Raw genomic sequence first — 18,590 nt, forward strand, 5'->3', positions numbered from 1 at the left:
CCGTAAAGGGAATCTTCTAGTGGATGTAGAATGAGTTAGAAAATTTCAATACACTCATTAGATTTATTGTAACCTCTAGATTAGAATATTCATTAAACATTCATTGGGAGAATCCCAAGGAGATGCAAACTCTAAGATGCAATATCAATATGTTATATTTGAAACCATTTTTATTTTCAATTTTATACTCGTATATCAGTTTTTGGATACCTTGTCCTTGTGATAAAAAAACTCATATATAACCAACGGGGGGTTAGTTGAAGTGGTAAGCAGCTTGGTCCGCTTAAGCAAGGTTCTAGTATCGAATTATTGTGGATGCAAAAGATCCCCACTGCGAAACTCACCCACCACAGCTAGGTGTACGACACGGGTCAAACAACGGTTTATAAACCGGTGTAAATTTATTTCAAGGAACTCCAAACTTGTGGTAAAGATTCCTTATCTAAGTTCGCCCTCGGTTGAACTACTTAAAGTTTGAATAAAAACCAATATTTGCCCTTTAAATCTATGTAATTCAGGTGTCAATGTTTATAATCACTCTAATGCTCAATGAATTTGTGTTTTACCAAAAAATCCTGTGTGTTGCAATTCAGTTGTAGAAACTGTTAAACCTCTATTGCCTCGTAATATTGACCCACCAACTTTTGCAATTCATCCTTACTACATCTTTAGACTTATAGCTCTCATTGCTTTACCTCCATCGACCCATCCCTTGATGCTACCCATCATGAAGATCAACAACACCGATAAAAGATATATATAGTTAATAGTTCCTCATAAAATGCATGCTAGAGTCAATTGTTGCAGAGAACGTAGGGGTTATAGGAAGTGAGTTAGTGGAGGTATTTATTCGATGAATTTAATAATTTTTAAAAATAAATCATAAAGGTAGTAGCTAAACCGAAGTAATCCAAATCATCTCCATCCGAATGGTCAGCCCAAAGTCTAGATTCTCTTCACCCAGGTAACTCATCCTCCCATTCCCCACTCTGACACAGAGTGGAACAATCAAAATTCAATATTGTAGGAGGGGGCAAATGCTAAGATTTTACACTAGCAAAAAGGTCAAATGATAAAAAAATAATAATAAAAAAAAAGGCCCAAAATGAATTTTATAGATAATTTCTTTAAAAAAAAAAATTTGCCACCCCAACCTTGAGGGGGCTTTGTCTATGCTACGCATGGCTTTGCCCTTGCACGTGTATGCTTGTGTCAACCCAACTGTGGGGGTGGGAGGATGGGGTGGCAACCTGCCCTAGTAGAGAGGAATAAAACTCGACACCCTAACCTAGAGGGTGGGGAGATGAAAAAACGGTCAATCAACCCAAACCAAAGGGCGGGTGACAAGGAAACGGCTTGCTTGGTGGAGAGAATCTGAACTCCAAATTGAGTAAGAAATAAAATTATAATCTCGAATAATTAAAAACCCTCTAAAACTATATTACCTCTGGACTTTTGCCACCCCTTCCTATAAACGCCGGCGGATTGACTCCACAAGCAGCGCCATCGTACATCCTCTCTATGGTATCTCCCCCACCATTCGCCCTGCCATCACCACCCCTTACCCCCCTTCTCCCAGTACCATCAGCCGCCCTATCTCACAACCTCCCTGCTAATTCAAACATGTGAGGTCTTATTCCATCTCAAGGCCTTTGTAATTTTTCTACCATATCCGGGTACATGCTCTGTCACTTATTGGACAACATTAGCTGCTTCTTGTTGTCTCGTTCCTAGAAACAATAAACAAATGCTTTGGTTTCTGATTGTCTTGCAGGTGTTAACGCTAGTGCTGATTCTGCTGAAGTCGATCTTGGGTGCTCAAGCTGCTATAAAAAAACCAAGAAAAAAAACCCTATATGAAGTTCGCGGTGAGCCATCTCGATCATCTTTACTGTATTCACCATTTTCTTTGATCATTCAAATGCAGGATATATTCACTGACAAACATCACGACGCCCTCAAGTGAACCCTAGCTTACCCAAAAATCTAGCTAGAAAACTCTCTGTAAGATTGGAGATTTCATTGATGCACTCAACAATCGATGCATGATTAGTTCAGTGCAATCCAAGGAATGAAACCCAAATATGTATATTCAACATCAGCTTTTCTTGGAATGAAGATGACTTGTATGGGAACTTATGCAGTTATGCTTCTAAACGAAAGTTAGAATCTTTACCAATCCCAAAGTCCAGTTCGATGATTACAAATTAATGTGATCTGACACTGACAGCAAAGCAACACTGGTACATAGCTAGTCTACTTGTTCCCAACAGGATTTAATAAGCAAAGGAAGGTGGTGGCTCACGGTCAAGGGAAGTAATAGTACTGTGGCTGAACTTTGGGGAAAAAAAATCTTCTGTTGTTACGCATATTTCTCCACTGTGAATAGTAGTGCACTTTTACCGAATGAAAGGCTGAGATTAAAAGCTTAAGAGCAAATTGCATTGGCACTCCAAAATGGAAGCCTTAAAGTATTAATATAAAGTGAGGTGACTATGCAATTTGCTCAAAGCTTAATTTAAAATTTTAGAAATCTTAAATAGTCCTCAATAGTCTTGTATTTACTTTGCTTTCTAGTCAACCATTTGTGTGCAAAGGTATATTGTTGTACATAGCAAAGAGATGTACACAACAAAAGATGTTTTCCCCCGAAGTTGGGGGAAGCAACAGGAGAAAGGCATGGTGCTGGATAAGAGAAAAGACCAACCTGAGTAATTTGGAGATTTAATATTGGTGTAATGGGAAAGGAAAGGTGTTGTCTGAGAAATTTGAGTAATATCACAGAGATAGAAATAATTATCCCATTATAGTTTATTTTTTAATTTAATTTTTATCATCATTTTTTAATGATGATTATTAGTACATTGGTTAAGTTGCCTTTATTATATGTTTTGACTATATTTTTTCCTTGTAATGTCAATTACTCATAAACAAAATGTTTGTTTTACATATTTTTTACAATTTTCTATTTTTGAGTTTGAATTTTTCAATAATTCTCATATATTTAGTGATGGTTTGGAATTAGTATAAGTGACATGTTTCATACAGTGCTTTGTATGATGGGTAACATGTTAGTTGTTGTGTTAGCGTGTTGATTGTTTTTAGTGTGCAATCATGTATGGTTCCATCTTGTAGTTATATAACCAAAAATACAAAATTTTGTTGCTGTAATACTGAGGTTTTTTCTTCCATTGATCTACTGTTATTTTAAAAAGATTTATAGTTCAAAGCTATAGACTATTGTTGATGTATTTTTCCATTGTATTAATTTTAATTTTGTTCTATTTCATATCAAGTGCTAGGTTGGGGGAAGCAACAGGAAAGAGGCCTGGTCCTGGATAAGGGAAGAGACAAACCTGAGTAACTTAGGGATTTAATATAAGTGCGATGGGAAAGGAAATGTGTTGTTTGAGAAGTTTGACTAATATTACAGAGATAGAAATAATTCTCCCATTTTAGTTTATTTTTTAATTATATTTTTATAATCAATTTTTAATGATGATTATAGGTATATTGGTTAAGTTGCATTTATTTACATATTTGTTTTGACTACTTTTTTTTTCCTCTAATGTCAACTACTAATAAACTTTGAAATGCTTGGTAACTGGTAAGAACCTAATTGTGGAATTATCACTAAACAAAATGTTTGTTTCACATATTTTTTACAATTTTCTTCTTTTGAGTTTGAAATTTTCAATAATTCACATATATTTAGTGATGGTTTTGAATTAGTACAAGTGACATGTTTCATATAGTGCTTTGTATGATAGATAACATGTTAGTTGTTGTGTTAGTGTGTTGATTGTTTTTATTGTTTAGTCATGTATGGTTCCATCTTGTAGTTATATAACCAAAAACACAAAATTCTGTTGCTGTAATACTCGGAGGTTTTTTCTCCCATTGAACTATTGTATTTTAAAAAGATTTATAGTTCACAGCTATAGACTATTGTTTATGTATTTTTTTCATTACATTAATTTTAACCATGCTCTGTTACATACTGAGTGCTATATCACTCACACTTCTATATGCTAGAATATTAAGAGGATTTGTTATTCTAAGTACATGCAAACTTTAATTCATCTTTTAAACTCATAAGCCTAATAATATTTTATCCCTTATATCAAATGAACGATAGTCTAATAATTATGCTGGATCTCACTAAGGTTTCAGTTGTTTCAAAACATTGGCCCTGGAGATTTAAATCAGTTTTGGAGGGGGGTGGGGGGCACTAGAGATTTGCGACATTTTAACATCATATTTTAGCATCATCATATGCTGAAGATTAGTGATCTCTAAATGTCTAAGAAATTTATTTTATTTATTTATTATTATTATTTTTCTTGGATGGGGTGGTTGGTTTTTGAGTATCTTGGCATACTCATCTTGTTTGTTGTGTTTACCTTTCACCCTATTTGCCAACGCCTCCCTATTACCCTAAAGAGCCTTTGAATTTACAAAAAAGAACCACAAGCATTTATGATTTACTTGTCAATCTAAGGCTTCAAATCAGACTTGGGGGTTTTTATGATTATTGATTATGGTGCACAAATCCTTCTTCTGCTGGCTTTTTAGGAAAATTTCCCTAAAAATCCATACTATCATAAAGGAAATCATATCTCTATCAGTTGTGTGTGTATATTTTCAGAAGGATTTAACCAAAAAAAAAAGTATATTTTCAGAAGGACATGTAATAAATGAGTAGACATTTAGATGAAGACAATACCGCACGATTTTAATATTGAGAGAGACTTTGAAAAATTAATGGTCGAAGAGATTCTTTCTTTTCCTGCAGGCAAAGGAAAATTTTGGGCAAGCGCAAGAGAGAGAGATGGAGTTCGTGTTTGGAGAGAGAATCCTCGCCGGTGACTATTCTACTAAACATTTCTAAGCTGACGCAGATAAACAGAGACACAAGCAAGGACAGCCGATCGGCACCGTACGCAAGCTGTTGGAAATTACGTGATTACCCCTCAAAACCCCAAACCCGGTAGATCGAGCGAGCAAGGGGCACGCGAGATGGAAGAAATCGGGTGCATGTGCTTTGCTTTGTAGCCGTAATATTGAAATATTAAATTCTGGTAGAAGTAAAACTTCCCATCCTCTCTACCGCTTCCGCTCTCGCTCTCGCTCGCGCTCGCCTCTTCTGCCTCTTCCGTCCGCGTATCCCTCTCGGCTTCTGCGTCATCTGTGATGTGGAGAAGCAGAACAAGAAAGCAAAGCAAAGCGGAGAAGACAACTAGACAATTTAGCAGCGAGAAATCTCTCTAAGACAAGCGATACAGAGAGAGAGAGAGAAGAGAACCGAAGAAGAGGAGAGGAAAGAAGAGCTTCTCTGGCTTTCGGTTGTTTCGTCATAGAAAGTTTTTCACCGTAAAAGCAACAATGCCTGCTCAGAAGCGTTCTTCAGAAAATCTCGAAGAGGAATCACAGCAACGCCATCATCACAATAACAACAACCACACACAAGCGTCAGTTGAAGAAGATGGAGAGGGTACGTGTTCTCGCTTTCGATATTCTCAGCTTAGTGTTGTTGAATTGGTGGTTTCAGTTACCGTATCGTTAACAATCGTTTGCTTCATCATCTGTATTTCTCAGATTCCGATGGGAGCCCTTCGTCTAGTGGTGGAGATGAAAGCGAGTATGTTCTTCTCTCTCCACTTTTGGTTTTACGAGCATTTCTGTCTTGTTATGGCTTCTGTGTCTTCTAAGGGGATAGTTGTTTGCTTGGCGAATGTTGGTGGTCTTCTTTGTTTGGATCTCGTGGATCGTGTATTATCTTTTCTTCGTCTGGGTGGTTTTATGCGTAAGAGATCGTTTGCATGCTGTGATCCATCCATGGAGGCGCATTCCTTCTCCTTCCGCCCCTCTTTGAACTATCCCTTGCTCTTAGCCTCTCGTGGTTGCGATTCTAATATTTGTCAAATTGAGCTCGAAGCAGCTCATGCCGACGCTCCCATGCACCGAATTTTGTTCTCACTCAAATAATCCAATTTGAAGATTGCCGCGCTCTGTTGCTTTTATGATCTTACTGGGGGCACTTGTTTTTCTTTTGCGACATGTGATTACTGCTGCTGGAAGTCTTATTTCCCTGTTCTGCCTAGGCCGTCCGGCGTGATTGGCGTCTTCGGGTTCTTCCTCACTTCTACTGGTAATCGAACAGATGCTGTGTAAGAGGTCAACCAGGAATGGTTGCCCATTTTGTTCTTCTCGTCTCTCCTCGCTCCATCGGCCCCTTCCCGCCGGATATTTTCTGCGTATATTATCTTCTATCATTTCAGAACTTCAGCTTCTTCGTAACAAGCGAAGGTCTCTATTTGGAAACTTGAAGCCGATGCTATGCCGGCGTTTTCGTTTGTTATGACCAAATTCGATCCTTGGATTTTCGCTGTTATATTCTATCGGGGCATTGAAAGGTTTTCTCATGTCCATCGTTTTTCATGAGTTTTCAACTTATTTAGCGATGGTATAACCAGATCAAGCATGGGCATACTCCTCTGCCCTCTCACTCTGCAATCCTTCTTTAAGTTTGTCTGGTGGAAGTTTACTACACGTCTTGTTCGAATGAAGTTTGTGTTTAGTTATCGTTGTTAGTTGAGTTGCTTTGCCTCCTTTCTTTCCTAATTTTCACCGAGCTTGTTGTCACTAGCGTATGCATGCACTACCTCCATGCAGGCCTAATAACATGAGTTCAATTTTGTATAATGCATTTTGGATTTTAATCTCGTGTACTGGCTAGCAAGATTCTAGTATCTTCTAGAACCCGTTTGACTTTTTTTCTGCCTCCTCCGGCTTTCATGCGGGAAACAAGGTGCTACTTCTATTTTCATTAATTTCATTCTGGTGAAAACACAGGGGTTCTAAATAACTGTCTTGCTGCAACATATGATTTATAAGAAACTATTGCTAGCCTATTTTCTATGAAGATAGTCTATCTATTGTACACATTTTTGGTTGAGAAATAATTTCTTTACTTTATCTAGGTATCTTCAAGGTGTTTTATTCATACACATCTGTTTTGATGTGTGTATTGAAAAGTTTTTCATGGCATATCTTCTAATATTCTGACTATGTCGTTGGAGAATGATGTGGTAGAGGCTGAAAATCCACCTGCAGGGACCCTCTGAAAGCTTGAATTTTGACTCCGACTGGAGCTGGGATTCATTTCTGCTCTGTAACATCTATTGAACTCTCTTTTCTAGTCTAACCTTGGGGTTGGAGGAGTATCCAAAAGAAAAATAAAGAATTGAACCTAAGAAGGTGCTTACATGCAACTACGCAATTAAGGGTCCTTCCAGAAATGGGCAACTTGATGCCTGGCCAATTCCTTGGAAACTATAACCTATTGGGCTTTATAGACATATTCAAATTATCCGAGCAAATTTGGAAGAATATACCTGATGTGCAGAAAGGATTTATGTGGAGTGGCTGATGAGATGACTAGACATAAATTAACAAAAGTGGGTTAAGCTCTTTCTTAGACCTATTAAAGTATAAGACAATGTATTCACAGTGATCTGCCTATTGACATACTTATGTACTTTTATACTGCGAAGGCCACAAAATTAGTGATAACTGAGTTTTTGAGAGAAAGCCAATATATAAGAGAAGAATGATAAAATTTCTTTATATTCTGTCATTATAATTGAAAGTAAAACTTTCGTGACTGAATGTTTTATATTATGCTCTGTGAACTGCTGAATACACTCCCTCCCACTTTCAGGTGGCTCAGCCTCCCTCATCTTTTTGCCAAAAATTATTTATTTGCGATACCGTCTCTTGTTATGTCTCTGCAGATTTATATTAGTGAGATTGTCAGAAATACGCAAAGAAGTACAATGTCCAATATGCCTAGGTATGTTATGTTGTCTATTTTCTTCTATACCTGAGCAATATTTTTAATTTCTTATATCAGTTTGCTTTCATGCTTAAATGGTTGACTAGGAAGAATGACAATTATTGGCATCCTACCATACAGTTTGCCTTTTACTATTTAGATTAGTTGTAAAATGCATGGGTAGAATGCAAATGTGTTATTTTATTTTATTTTTTATTACTTAATAGAATGGCAGCATCCTTATCTGCCATTTGTAAAGCTTATGTTGTTTAATCAGTAAAGTTAACGTATAGCAACCCTATGCTGGTAAGAAAATCTCATCTCTACACTACATTGTCAAGATGAGATATCCAGAAGAGTAGGTTAATTTTAGCCAGATATGCATGTGAATTACTGGAGATCCTTTTGTCAAACACAATGTGCTAGCCGTTCTGTTGTTGGTGGCATTGTTCCTCAATTTAGACACTTCCCTTTGGTGGCCCGTGGGAGTCTATATTTGTTTATGATGCATATTATGCTTATACTTAGTTAGATCATATGATTTCTTACTAGTGTGATTCACTTTTACACCTTGTGTCTTATTTGTTCATTGGAGCACAAACACTCACCTCTTTTAAGTCTTCCTTGCTTCTGTTACTTAACTAGGAAGATATGATGTGTGTCTTGATGTCCTTGTAAGTGAAGTTGAGTCATTCACTTTCAGTTTTAGCATCTTTTGATGATGCATATTATGCTTATGCTTAGTGGTGAACCCAACAAGACTTTGTTCTTACAAGTTACAATTTGTATGGGAGGGTCAGCTGCTGCAACAGGGACTGTGATTCACTTTTATTCCTTGTACTATGCTAGTTCATTGGAGAAGATACACTTAGCTCTCTAAGTCTTCCTCTAACTTAGCTCTTGTTACCAAATTGGGAAGATATGATGCATGTCTAACTAACCTTGTAAGTGAGATTCAGTTGGTCACTTCCACTAAAAGCTTCAGGCAATAGACCACTGAGCTTTTGCAAAGTGTTCTGGTCTTGATGAAGATTGAAAAGAAAATGGGTGCGACTCATTTGGAATGCAGGGTTTCAACTGAAATTTTGGGATTTCGGCTACAATTTTGGTTTTGACTCAGTTTCAGAAGACAACAGTACATGTTGCATTGCGTTGATTGCAATTTTAGTTCTGACTTGGTTCCCGTTCAGCTTCCAGTGGTTTCAATTGCTAAGAGGAAAAAAAAAAACTCCAAAAAGCTATTGGGGACTACTAGAATGCATTTACATCATCGATTTATCGCTTTGAGCAATATTAGAAGCGTTCCTCAAACTCCATGTGATACTAACATAGAGTTGAAGGAGTGGTTTTAGTAGTGATGTTTTAACCTAGGTTTTACTCCTGTAACATATTAATGTTGTGTGATATCAAATGGTTCTTCCCATTTCACCCCTAGTGTACTTTTTAATTTTTTTGTTGAACTATGTATATGTTCCAGCACTAAATTAGGTCTAGAGTAGGTATATGGAAAAAGATACAGCAGCATACAGCATACACCATGTACAAACCAAGTTTCCATTCTCAGTGTAGTTTCTTACAATTTAAGTTTGTGCTTAGAAATGCTGCTCCTGAAGTTTTTGGGCCAAAATGTGGCCTTGTCACCCCCCAAAATGGCCAGTTTTAACATGCGACGTTTCAATCGAAGTTAAAATCTCAACCCTTGCATGCGATGTAAGAGTAGTGATCATTGTACACATATTTTGGGCCCCATTTGCTTCCTGCTAAAAATTTTCCTCTTTAGTGTCCCTTTTCTTTTCTTTAATTTAAATTGATGGGTGGGATTTTGTCCTTATCATTTTCACATTTTCTTGGAAGACCTGTGGAGTTAAAAGAGTTGGAGGTTAGAGTCCACTTAAAGTGATGGTCAAGTCAAATTACAAAACCACTTCCCGACTACTAGGGCGGCCTCATTATTATTATTATTTATCTTTCCACGTAGTTAGACTCATATCTTTTGATAAGTGCTAGCTTTCATGAGCGTTCTCATTATTTGACTGAAGCTCTTTTCCCTCCATCCTCGTGCACTTCTAGAGTTAACTTGTTGCTGCTTAAATAATTGTTTCGGTTGCTTGTGCCTGAACCATCTATGCTGCTCTAGAGTCCTCAACTTGCACGGTCACCTTTTTCTTTTTATGGGTGTACCTATGTGGGCCCCACCATTAAAATCAAGCTTCATTTAGTATAGTTGGTTTGATAGGAATTCTTCCCAAAGTTCTGCTCTAGATCATGACTAAAGAAGATGTTGACTTAATACATGAAATCCAATCTAACATTTAACATTGTCATATGATTTTTTTATAAGGATTTTATTACCGTTATAGTACTAATCTAAATATCTGTTAGACAATTAAAAATCGGCTCTTTGTCAAACAATATGGTATCCAGTTCTCCACTTCTCCTCAGTTCTAGAAAACTAAAGAATCCCTAGGGATGGGTGTGCATGACTGTGTATTACTGTTCTTACTGCTGGATACAACCATTCTTTTTCGATAGCTTGCCTCAGTAATTCAGTATGATTACATTCTTCAGTAAAAGGATTGCTTGCCCTTTTAGTAAAATTAAAATAAGCATGAGGTTGCCACTATGGTAGGGTCCAGGAGGGTGCATATATATGCAGCTTCCTTCCTGTGGAGAGGTTGCTTTTCTTGTTTCAACCCATGACCACCAGGTTTTAATAGAGGAATCCTACCTTCACTGAGGCTTACTTCTCCCATTACTAAATTAAAGTTGCCCATAAACTGGTGTTGCAAGGGCTAAGTAGTACGTGTGGGAGGCCTAAAATAACCATAGGAAAGGTGATAAAAGACATGCTTAGCTGAGGCCTCGTATCATGTATGAGTTTAAATAGAGCTTCTGGAGAGCAGGATCCATGTGGCTGATCCCATTTAGTTGGGATTAACCTATGTTGTTGCAAGGAGCACTTGACAACTCCATGTAGGAGAATATGTTAGATTATATCGTGCTTCAAATTTAATTAAGAATATATATACAATTGGTTCTTTCGGGCGGTTAATTTGCCTATAGTGTGACTGGAGTCCAGTCCCTGAACCAAGGGAGCAGTTGACCAATGAGACAATGAACTAACTATGGTATATGCTCATAATATGGAGCGATCTTCATTAGCTAAGTACGCTATATGTTCATAAAATTGGGGCCACCTTATTCCTGCACTAATAAACGGATTATGGATTATGTCTTCATGCTCTTTCTACCTCTTGCATTATCACTCCCCAAGCTATACAGTAGGCCTTGAGGCCCTTGACACATTAAGTTTAAAGAAATTATGCACCTAAATTTTCAGGGTGAGCAGAAGCTAGGAAACCTAGCCTATGTCCATCGATAGGCATTGAGATATCTTATGAACGAATAGACATGCCCATTTATCTTGCAGTTAACTGTAATGGTTTCTCTCCTATAATTAGTTCTTACAATTGCAAAGCTATTAGATTCTAAAAAATTCCACCTTATCAAGCATGAGAATGAATGCTTTTGCTGCATTGGATATGTATGTGGGCGTTTGGTATGGATTTGTAGAGGGCTTCTTGTCATGGACAAGTAATAAGTTTTTAGTGTCTCTATATATTATAGAACGATCAAGGGAAGATATGCTATTGCTAATTATAGTATCAAGATATGGTGCTGTGTGCCTTTGGCTGTTTGGGATTATAGTTTCATATATATCTTTGTTGCTTTATCTTATTATTGTTTTTATTTTGCACCTCTCCTGAAGGGGTGCAGAGATGGGATAAATTGTAATTATAGTTTAACTATCAAATTTGCAGTTTACCTCTGTCAAGTGGGTATTCCATTTTTATCCTGAGAGAATCAACCATTTACAGTTGATTTGCTTAGTTCGAGGAAAAGGTATCATCTGAGGACTTGGAATTCCACTCCGTGTTCCATTCTACCAACTTGAGGGGGAGTGTTGTGAGAGGAAATCCTAATTAGAATAGAGCTCTCCTCTCATTCTGGCTTTAGGAATTTTTAGTTATTTCCTATTTCTTCCCTAATATGTTTTCTATCCCTCTCTAAGTTGGTTCTAGTCTATGATTTGTAAATCTATAAATACCATATTAGGGTGAATGAGCGAAATCAACTTTGGAGAGCATGTATTCTTACTTTACAGCAATAAATGTATAACTTCATGGGATGAGTTATGCTCCATGGTGGGTTCTACCAATTGGTATGTTAGATATCTTCGTTACATCACCCTGACCTAGACCCTGCAAGGGACACTCAAAAACTGAAACTAATTGATTTCCATATGCTCCAACTCTAAAGGGAATTATTATGGGATGACGAACAAAAAAGCTTCAACTACAGTTTATAGCTAATCATGTATTGTCATTGTCAATCACTGCATCTTTGCTGGGAATTTTTCTTTGTCCTTTTTAGGGATATGTGATTCATAGTCTTGTACTTGGCTGTGACAGTGACAAACATAAACTGCTTTCTCATTTTCGTTTGGCTAATTTCCCCTCCAGTCTTTCCTTGCTTAATCTTATCATGTAGATGGAGTAGATATTCACTCTTTAGAGTAGAGTCAGCCCCAGATTCATAGTTGTCATGGTGATTGGGTGACCCAAGGCTTTGGCCAGGTGCCCGAAGCTTCAGAGCAGTATTAACCTGGCCTTTGACTTCCAAAGGTTGCACCACAGAGTGATTAAAGCCTGGAAAGTTCACTTGTGTGGTGGACTAGGAAGGGCCTATTAGTGGGCAAACTCTCAGGACAAACTGAAGCCAGGAGTAGGTTCTGATTGAAACTAAGGTGGGCTTATGCCAAAACAGGGCAGGGTAATTGGTCTCAGAGGAATGGATGAACTGGATAAATGGCTGAAGTTTCAGGGCTAAGAAAAGCTGTATCAAGTGAGTTGTGTCAAGCTGCAGATTACAGAAAAGTAAGCTGGAAACAGTGCCACCGCAAGGGTTGGAAAGGTTTGCAGAACTGCCTTAGTTGCTGGAAAATAGTAAATCGACTTGCAGTGTTGATGATTACAGTTCATGGCCTGTAAGTATAGCAGTAAGTCAGCAACAGTACCTCAAGGACTAGGAATACACTCACTTGGTCAAGAGATTTCCACTCTTAATGCTGAATCCACAGAAAAAGTAGCTTAACTGTTCCACAGCTTGGTTTGCACACTTGTTCCATCACTTTCATCCATTTCGGGGAAGCAGAGAAAGGGTTTCACCATCAGAATCCTGGGCTCCTAATGCCACCTAGCTTGAACTTTTCTCTTATTTGTCTTTTATCTTTTTATAGAAACATGCATGCTCATGTATGACAATATACACAAAGCCAATCAAAAAGGATAGAAAAGCAATAATTTGTATGACAAAGAATAAAAAAAAAATGGAAACCAGGGTTACCACCCAGGTCACAGGTTTCCAAGGAAGTGGTTGGGTGCCTTCTTCCTTTAAATAAATGCCTTAATAAAGATGCAAATTGCAATCAATTGTTAGATGTGGTCAATATGATCAAAGATGGACTCTATGGGAAGCTGATAGGGGTAGTGTAGCACAAGTTACGACTTTGTCCATGATTTCCTTGCTCAAATCTCTTTTCTCTTATCTTTATCTTTATATTATAGTTTGATAGCCTCTGCTGTAGTGGTATTCTTGTTCTTCAGTAATTTCTTTTGGGGAATTTTTTAAGTTTGAAGGGATATTCTTGTAACTAGATTTATCTATTCGGGTTTCTATTTGTTGTAACTGCTGGAAATACGTTTGCATCTCAAATAACACTCCCAAGTTTAATTAGGAGTGTTACAAGTTTGTGTGTTAATATTCGATATTGGAACGGGAAGATTGGGGTTGATACAAGAGTTGAGTGTAGAGGGAATAATGTGTTTGAGAATATCACCTGATGAAATTCTGGGTTGAACTCCTGATAAATTTGTTCCTTTACCTCTATTATTCTAGTACCTCTTAATTCACTTTTATTTCTTTCTCAATCACTCATTTTATTGCTCATAGATGTCCAATTCATGTTCATTGAAGTCCTATTCATAGAAGTTCATTCATCTCTTTCTTACCACCCACCGACTTCTCTATGTTTTTTCACCCTTCCTCTGTTTCTCTTCTAGCTTTCCGTTATCTTCAACCTGAAAACTGGTTTCCTATTTTGGTATCATGCACACTGCAGCTGAACCATTTTCACCTTCTAAATATTATCTAAGTTGATTACTTTTGTAAGTTACCTTCGGCTGCAATCTGAAGTGTGGTATTTTACTCTTTATAGGTAGCTATCAAAAACTCTCTTCACCAACTTAGATCTTCTCCAGACTACTGCTTAGTGCACAAATCTCATTGTATTCAAGTCTCCTACACATCTTAACAAGTTAAAGCCTACTGTATCTCTGTCCTCAAAATTTTATTCATGTATCTGCACTGTGATCTTATACACCATACCCCCATTTTTTTCTTTGAGGCAGCTAATCCATTATGCAGTTAGGGCACTGTATGGAATGGAGGCTGTAAAAATGTAAAAATAGAGCAGCTGAGAGTTAATAACCTCATTCTAAACCTGTTTCCAGTTGGTTTAGTAAATGTTTAGTTGATTAAAAAAATAGTGTTACAAATGAAATATTAGACAGTTAAGGCCAATACCACATTGTGGAAGGGTGGGTGGCCATATTTATCTCAGGTCTATCATATATAAAGAAGGTGATAAGAGGATGATGTTTTACAGAGAAGCAAAGTAGGATGGATGAAGTGGAAAGGTGTGTCTGGAATGTTGTTTCATTGACATATACCTATAAAGCTTGTGAGGAAAATTTTATAGGATGGTCTTAAAACTGGCTATTTTGTATGGGGCAGAATGTTAGGCAGTTAGAAGCATGATGAGTATAGCAAATATGGGGATGTTGAGATGAATCTGTGGCAAAACTAGGGATGGTTAGACAAGGAATGACCATATTAGAGCTATTTGGGTTGCACCAGTATGAAGGAGTGATTTGACTTTGAGTGAAGGAACCCATAGAATCTGAAGCATGCTAAAAATGACTCAAGGTGAAATAGTGAGGAAAGACATACATAGTTTAGGCCTGATCAGTTATGGCCTCGAATAGAGCTGGTTGGAGCTCAAAGATGCATGCAGCTGACTCAGCATCATGGAGACCCTTTGATTAGAAAGGTGAAGGGTATTTTGAACATGTACAAGTAGGGTTGGAGTTAATGATTACATAGGAGTCCAATCACAAGGTCACATCACCAATGGTGAATTTTTCCTTATCCATGGGTGAAGAAAAAGTTAATCCTTTTAAAAAAAAAATTGAAATGCTAAAATCACCGAAGTCTGGGGAATTCTGCTGCACGTTAGCCATTAACCTTCTGGTTTCCTTATTTCTTTTTCCCCCCTTTCCCCACCACATGGTAGTGTTGGTCAGCATTCAAACTTTTTGGATTTGTTGTCCACGGCATCACCGAGTTGAGGATTTAGTTTCACCCCAATTGACATTACCATGTGTCAATATTGCTCCAATATTGTTTGCGACAGTCAAATCTGTTTGAAAAACATGAGGGGGGAAAGCCATATGATTGAGATTGACATCTTAATTTAACACGAACCCTGTCCAGGCATCCCCATCTATCGAATAGGCAGAATGCTTAAATCATCAGTCAATGTGGCAGAAAGGCTTGTGAACTTTTTCCATACGTTAGCAAAATCATGCTGCAAGGTACTGAGTCTTACATTTTATTTTGTTCTCTCTGCATTATTCATTTCAACCCCTCCCCTCCCTTTCTAAATGTTATCATCTTGTCAACAAACTCTTTATGATAAAAGAATCAGAAATTCATTCTCTTCGCATTCATTACCTCTATATGGTAGCAAACCCAATCCAACTGAGAGAACCTGATACCTAAGTCAGGTTGGGTTCTTGATGTAGGAACTTAGGTTGAAGAATCCTAACTATTTTGGTTAGTAGAGGTGGAGAAGAATTTGAGTAAACAATTATGTCTTCTGATACCTGTAGACCGTGGCTTTACCCATTCTTCACCTTCTGGTTTTCGGATTACCAACATGATTGAATTATTTGTGATAATGATAATGGTGGGCTAACTACATTTGCCAATGTTCTTGCTGCTCCAGTGATTAGGCATTGCTTTTTGCTCTTCGTCCTCCTTCAGGACCGAGGCTATTCCTGGCATGCACTACGATTTTACTGTCAGTCACGACCTTGGATTATCTTCCAATGGATGTCACTGACGTAACTTTTTATAGAAAAGCCAGTAGATTGTGATTGTTGAATCTTGGCTGAGAACTGATAGTTGTCTCTATTTTTGTAGGAGAAGCTATGACTGATCATCTGTTTTGTTGGTCAGGTATCATTCGGAAAACAAGAACTGTAATGGAGTGCCTGCATCGCTTTTGTAGGGAATGCATTGACAAATCAATGCGTCTGGGGTATGTTAAACTTTGGCAGCCCTTCTTTTTCAAATTCAATGGGACATTGCTTCACAAATTTCACTCATTATTTCTTTGATAAGAGATGATTGTGGGGACCATTTTCTATTGAAGGGACACAGAATTGAGCTGTATGTCTTTTCTTTAAATTGTTTAAGTGGGTTCTTTGCCTGTTTCAGGAATAATGAATGTCCTGCTTGCCGGACACATTGTGCAAGCCGGCGTTCTTTGAGGGATGATCCAAACTATGATGCTTTAATTGCAGCCTTATATCCAGATATTGACAAGTATGAGGAGGAGGTATTATTTGACTCAAATATCCTTCTCCTTCAAATTTCTAAAATGTGACTCAACACGTTGAGTACATTTATCTTTGCTGAATGTATGCTTGCAGGAACTGGCTTTCCATGAAGAGGAGAGGAATCGGAATAAGCAGGTAGATATTTACCCTATATTCCACATAAAAGGCAGCATTATTGGTCTCTATTATAATGTGATTAGTTTGAATCTTTAGGGCATACATTCCATTGATTAGTTCCCACCCAACAACCCCCCCCCCCAACCAAAAAAAAAGAAAAAGAAAAAAGAATTGCTTTGTTGTGATTGAGAACATTAATCTAGTCTGTCTAATGGCTAGACCAATTCATGAGTGTCATGGCTTTGCCAGTTGATGCCAAAAGGTGTCCAATGCCTAGGAAAGGGGATGCTTTGTTGCTTTTGGCTAGGATATTATGTTGTCCATTGTTGCTTTAGAACTTGACTTGGTTGGACAGATCCAAGCATCCATTGCCCAGACATTAAAACGGCAATCAGAAGCACTTGGTCGGAGACGCACTACAGCCAAAGCCACAGCAGCTGCATTTATGAGGAGATCTCAGGGAAATTATCGGAGCTCTCATTCAAGAGCAAGAAGAAGTGGCCGTGGTTCAGACATTCAAGGATCTGATGATGATGAGACAAATGGAAATGATTCATCTTCTGATGAACAAATTGAGGTAAAACCTAAAAGGTGCAGAAGATGGGCAGGACCACGGTTCTCTCAGCCTTCATCTGCAGCTACCAATGCAGATGGAGGTTGTGATGAAAATGATGATATGGAAGCAAGCAGAGAAAACACTGGTGCATCCCCTGGGTTAATGGGAAACCCAGAAGTACTGGCTTGGGGCAAAGGTGGTGTGAGAAGTCACACACGATATGGTAGTTTAAGTGGTAATAATGGTAAGAATGCTCGGACTACCCGGTTAACTAAGTTGGTGGATTACCTCAAAAGCTTGGATGAAAATGAAGATCAGGTACAAGAGGAATCTCTTTGTTTTTTTGCTTCTTGGGCTTTCAACTGGGGACCTTTACAAACAGTGTCTTCGTTTTTTTTTTCAGTTGGATGTACATCTCACACTCATCCCTTTGGACAAAGAAAGTATACCAAGTTTGCAGCGGCCATATCTTTGCAGCCGGCCTAGCTTATCTATAAGACATTTATGCCAAGTAAAAACCTCGACATTTTATCCTCATCAATTTTTATTTCAGTTTACTTCCTGATGTGTACAAACTTAAGCTCACTTCTCAAAGTGGTGCTGCCATGCATTTGCGGTGCACAGTTTGTTGGTCTCCAAACTGCAGTGCCAGCTGAAGACGTGCAAATACTGATGGTAAAAAAGCCTGCTGAACAGCGTGGGTCCTTGTTCAATTCTTCGACTTCCAAGGATGATCTGATCCTGAACTCCCTAGTTGGTACTTCGGAAGATGACCTGCGATTGTTGGAAGAACAAGAAACTGTGTCAGAACTTCAAGCTAATTGTACCTCCTGCCAAGGCCAACTGGTGAGTCTGCCCAGAAAATAAATGCCTGTTTGCAGATTTTGATTCTGTTGTCTTGCAATCATCAGTCTCTTCTGCCTGTGCTGTTTTCAGGTTCTGGCATATCGAAAGAAGGAAGATAGATAAGAACCGTTCGGCCTTTTCTTATTGAGCAGATTAATTACATTTTTCATAGCGATTTGCAGTGATTTGTATATAAACCCTCAAAAGGTTGTTTCCCTTATCCTGTTTATGATGACGCGTTTTTATCCAACACTGGGTTATGAAAACCCCTTAAAGATTAGTGAGTTGCTGGGATTGAGTTGGAAGAAGACAGAACTTCAGGTGAAAAATATGATTGGTTATATTATTCTTGATAACTTATATAATTAATATAGCTGTAAAACTTCTATGCCAATCTTGTATGGCTGCTAATGTTTTTATAAATTTACTTTCTTTTATGTATTTCACTGTGAGGATTTTATTTTATTTTATTTTATTTTTCCTCCCAATA

The 18,590-nt window shown here is 37.9% G+C and overlaps 1 protein-coding gene across 1 annotated transcript; it reads left to right on the plus strand.

The window, feature by feature from the left end:
* Positions 1–5,087: 5,087 nt before the first annotated feature.
* LOC149025620 (putative E3 ubiquitin-protein ligase RING1a) lies at positions 5,088–18,514 on the plus strand. The gene is made up of 10 exons (XM_089145821.1): positions 5,088–5,494; positions 5,599–5,641; positions 7,797–7,855; positions 16,199–16,280; positions 16,460–16,580; positions 16,675–16,716; positions 17,054–17,572; positions 17,658–17,765; positions 17,879–18,100; positions 18,191–18,514. The coding sequence occupies exons 1-10, from the start codon at positions 5,386–5,388 to the stop codon at positions 18,221–18,223; spliced, it is 1,338 nt and encodes a 445-aa protein (XP_089001947.1). The 5' UTR covers positions 5,088–5,385; the 3' UTR covers positions 18,224–18,514.
* Positions 18,515–18,590: the final 76 nt, after the last annotated feature.

The sequence above is a fragment of the Hakea prostrata genome, chromosome 2 (assembly GCF_041222555.1).
Source record: "Hakea prostrata isolate BN-2017 chromosome 2, UWA_Hpros_2, whole genome shotgun sequence".
In the NCBI taxonomy this organism is placed as follows: Eukaryota; Viridiplantae; Streptophyta; class Magnoliopsida; order Proteales; family Proteaceae; genus Hakea; species Hakea prostrata.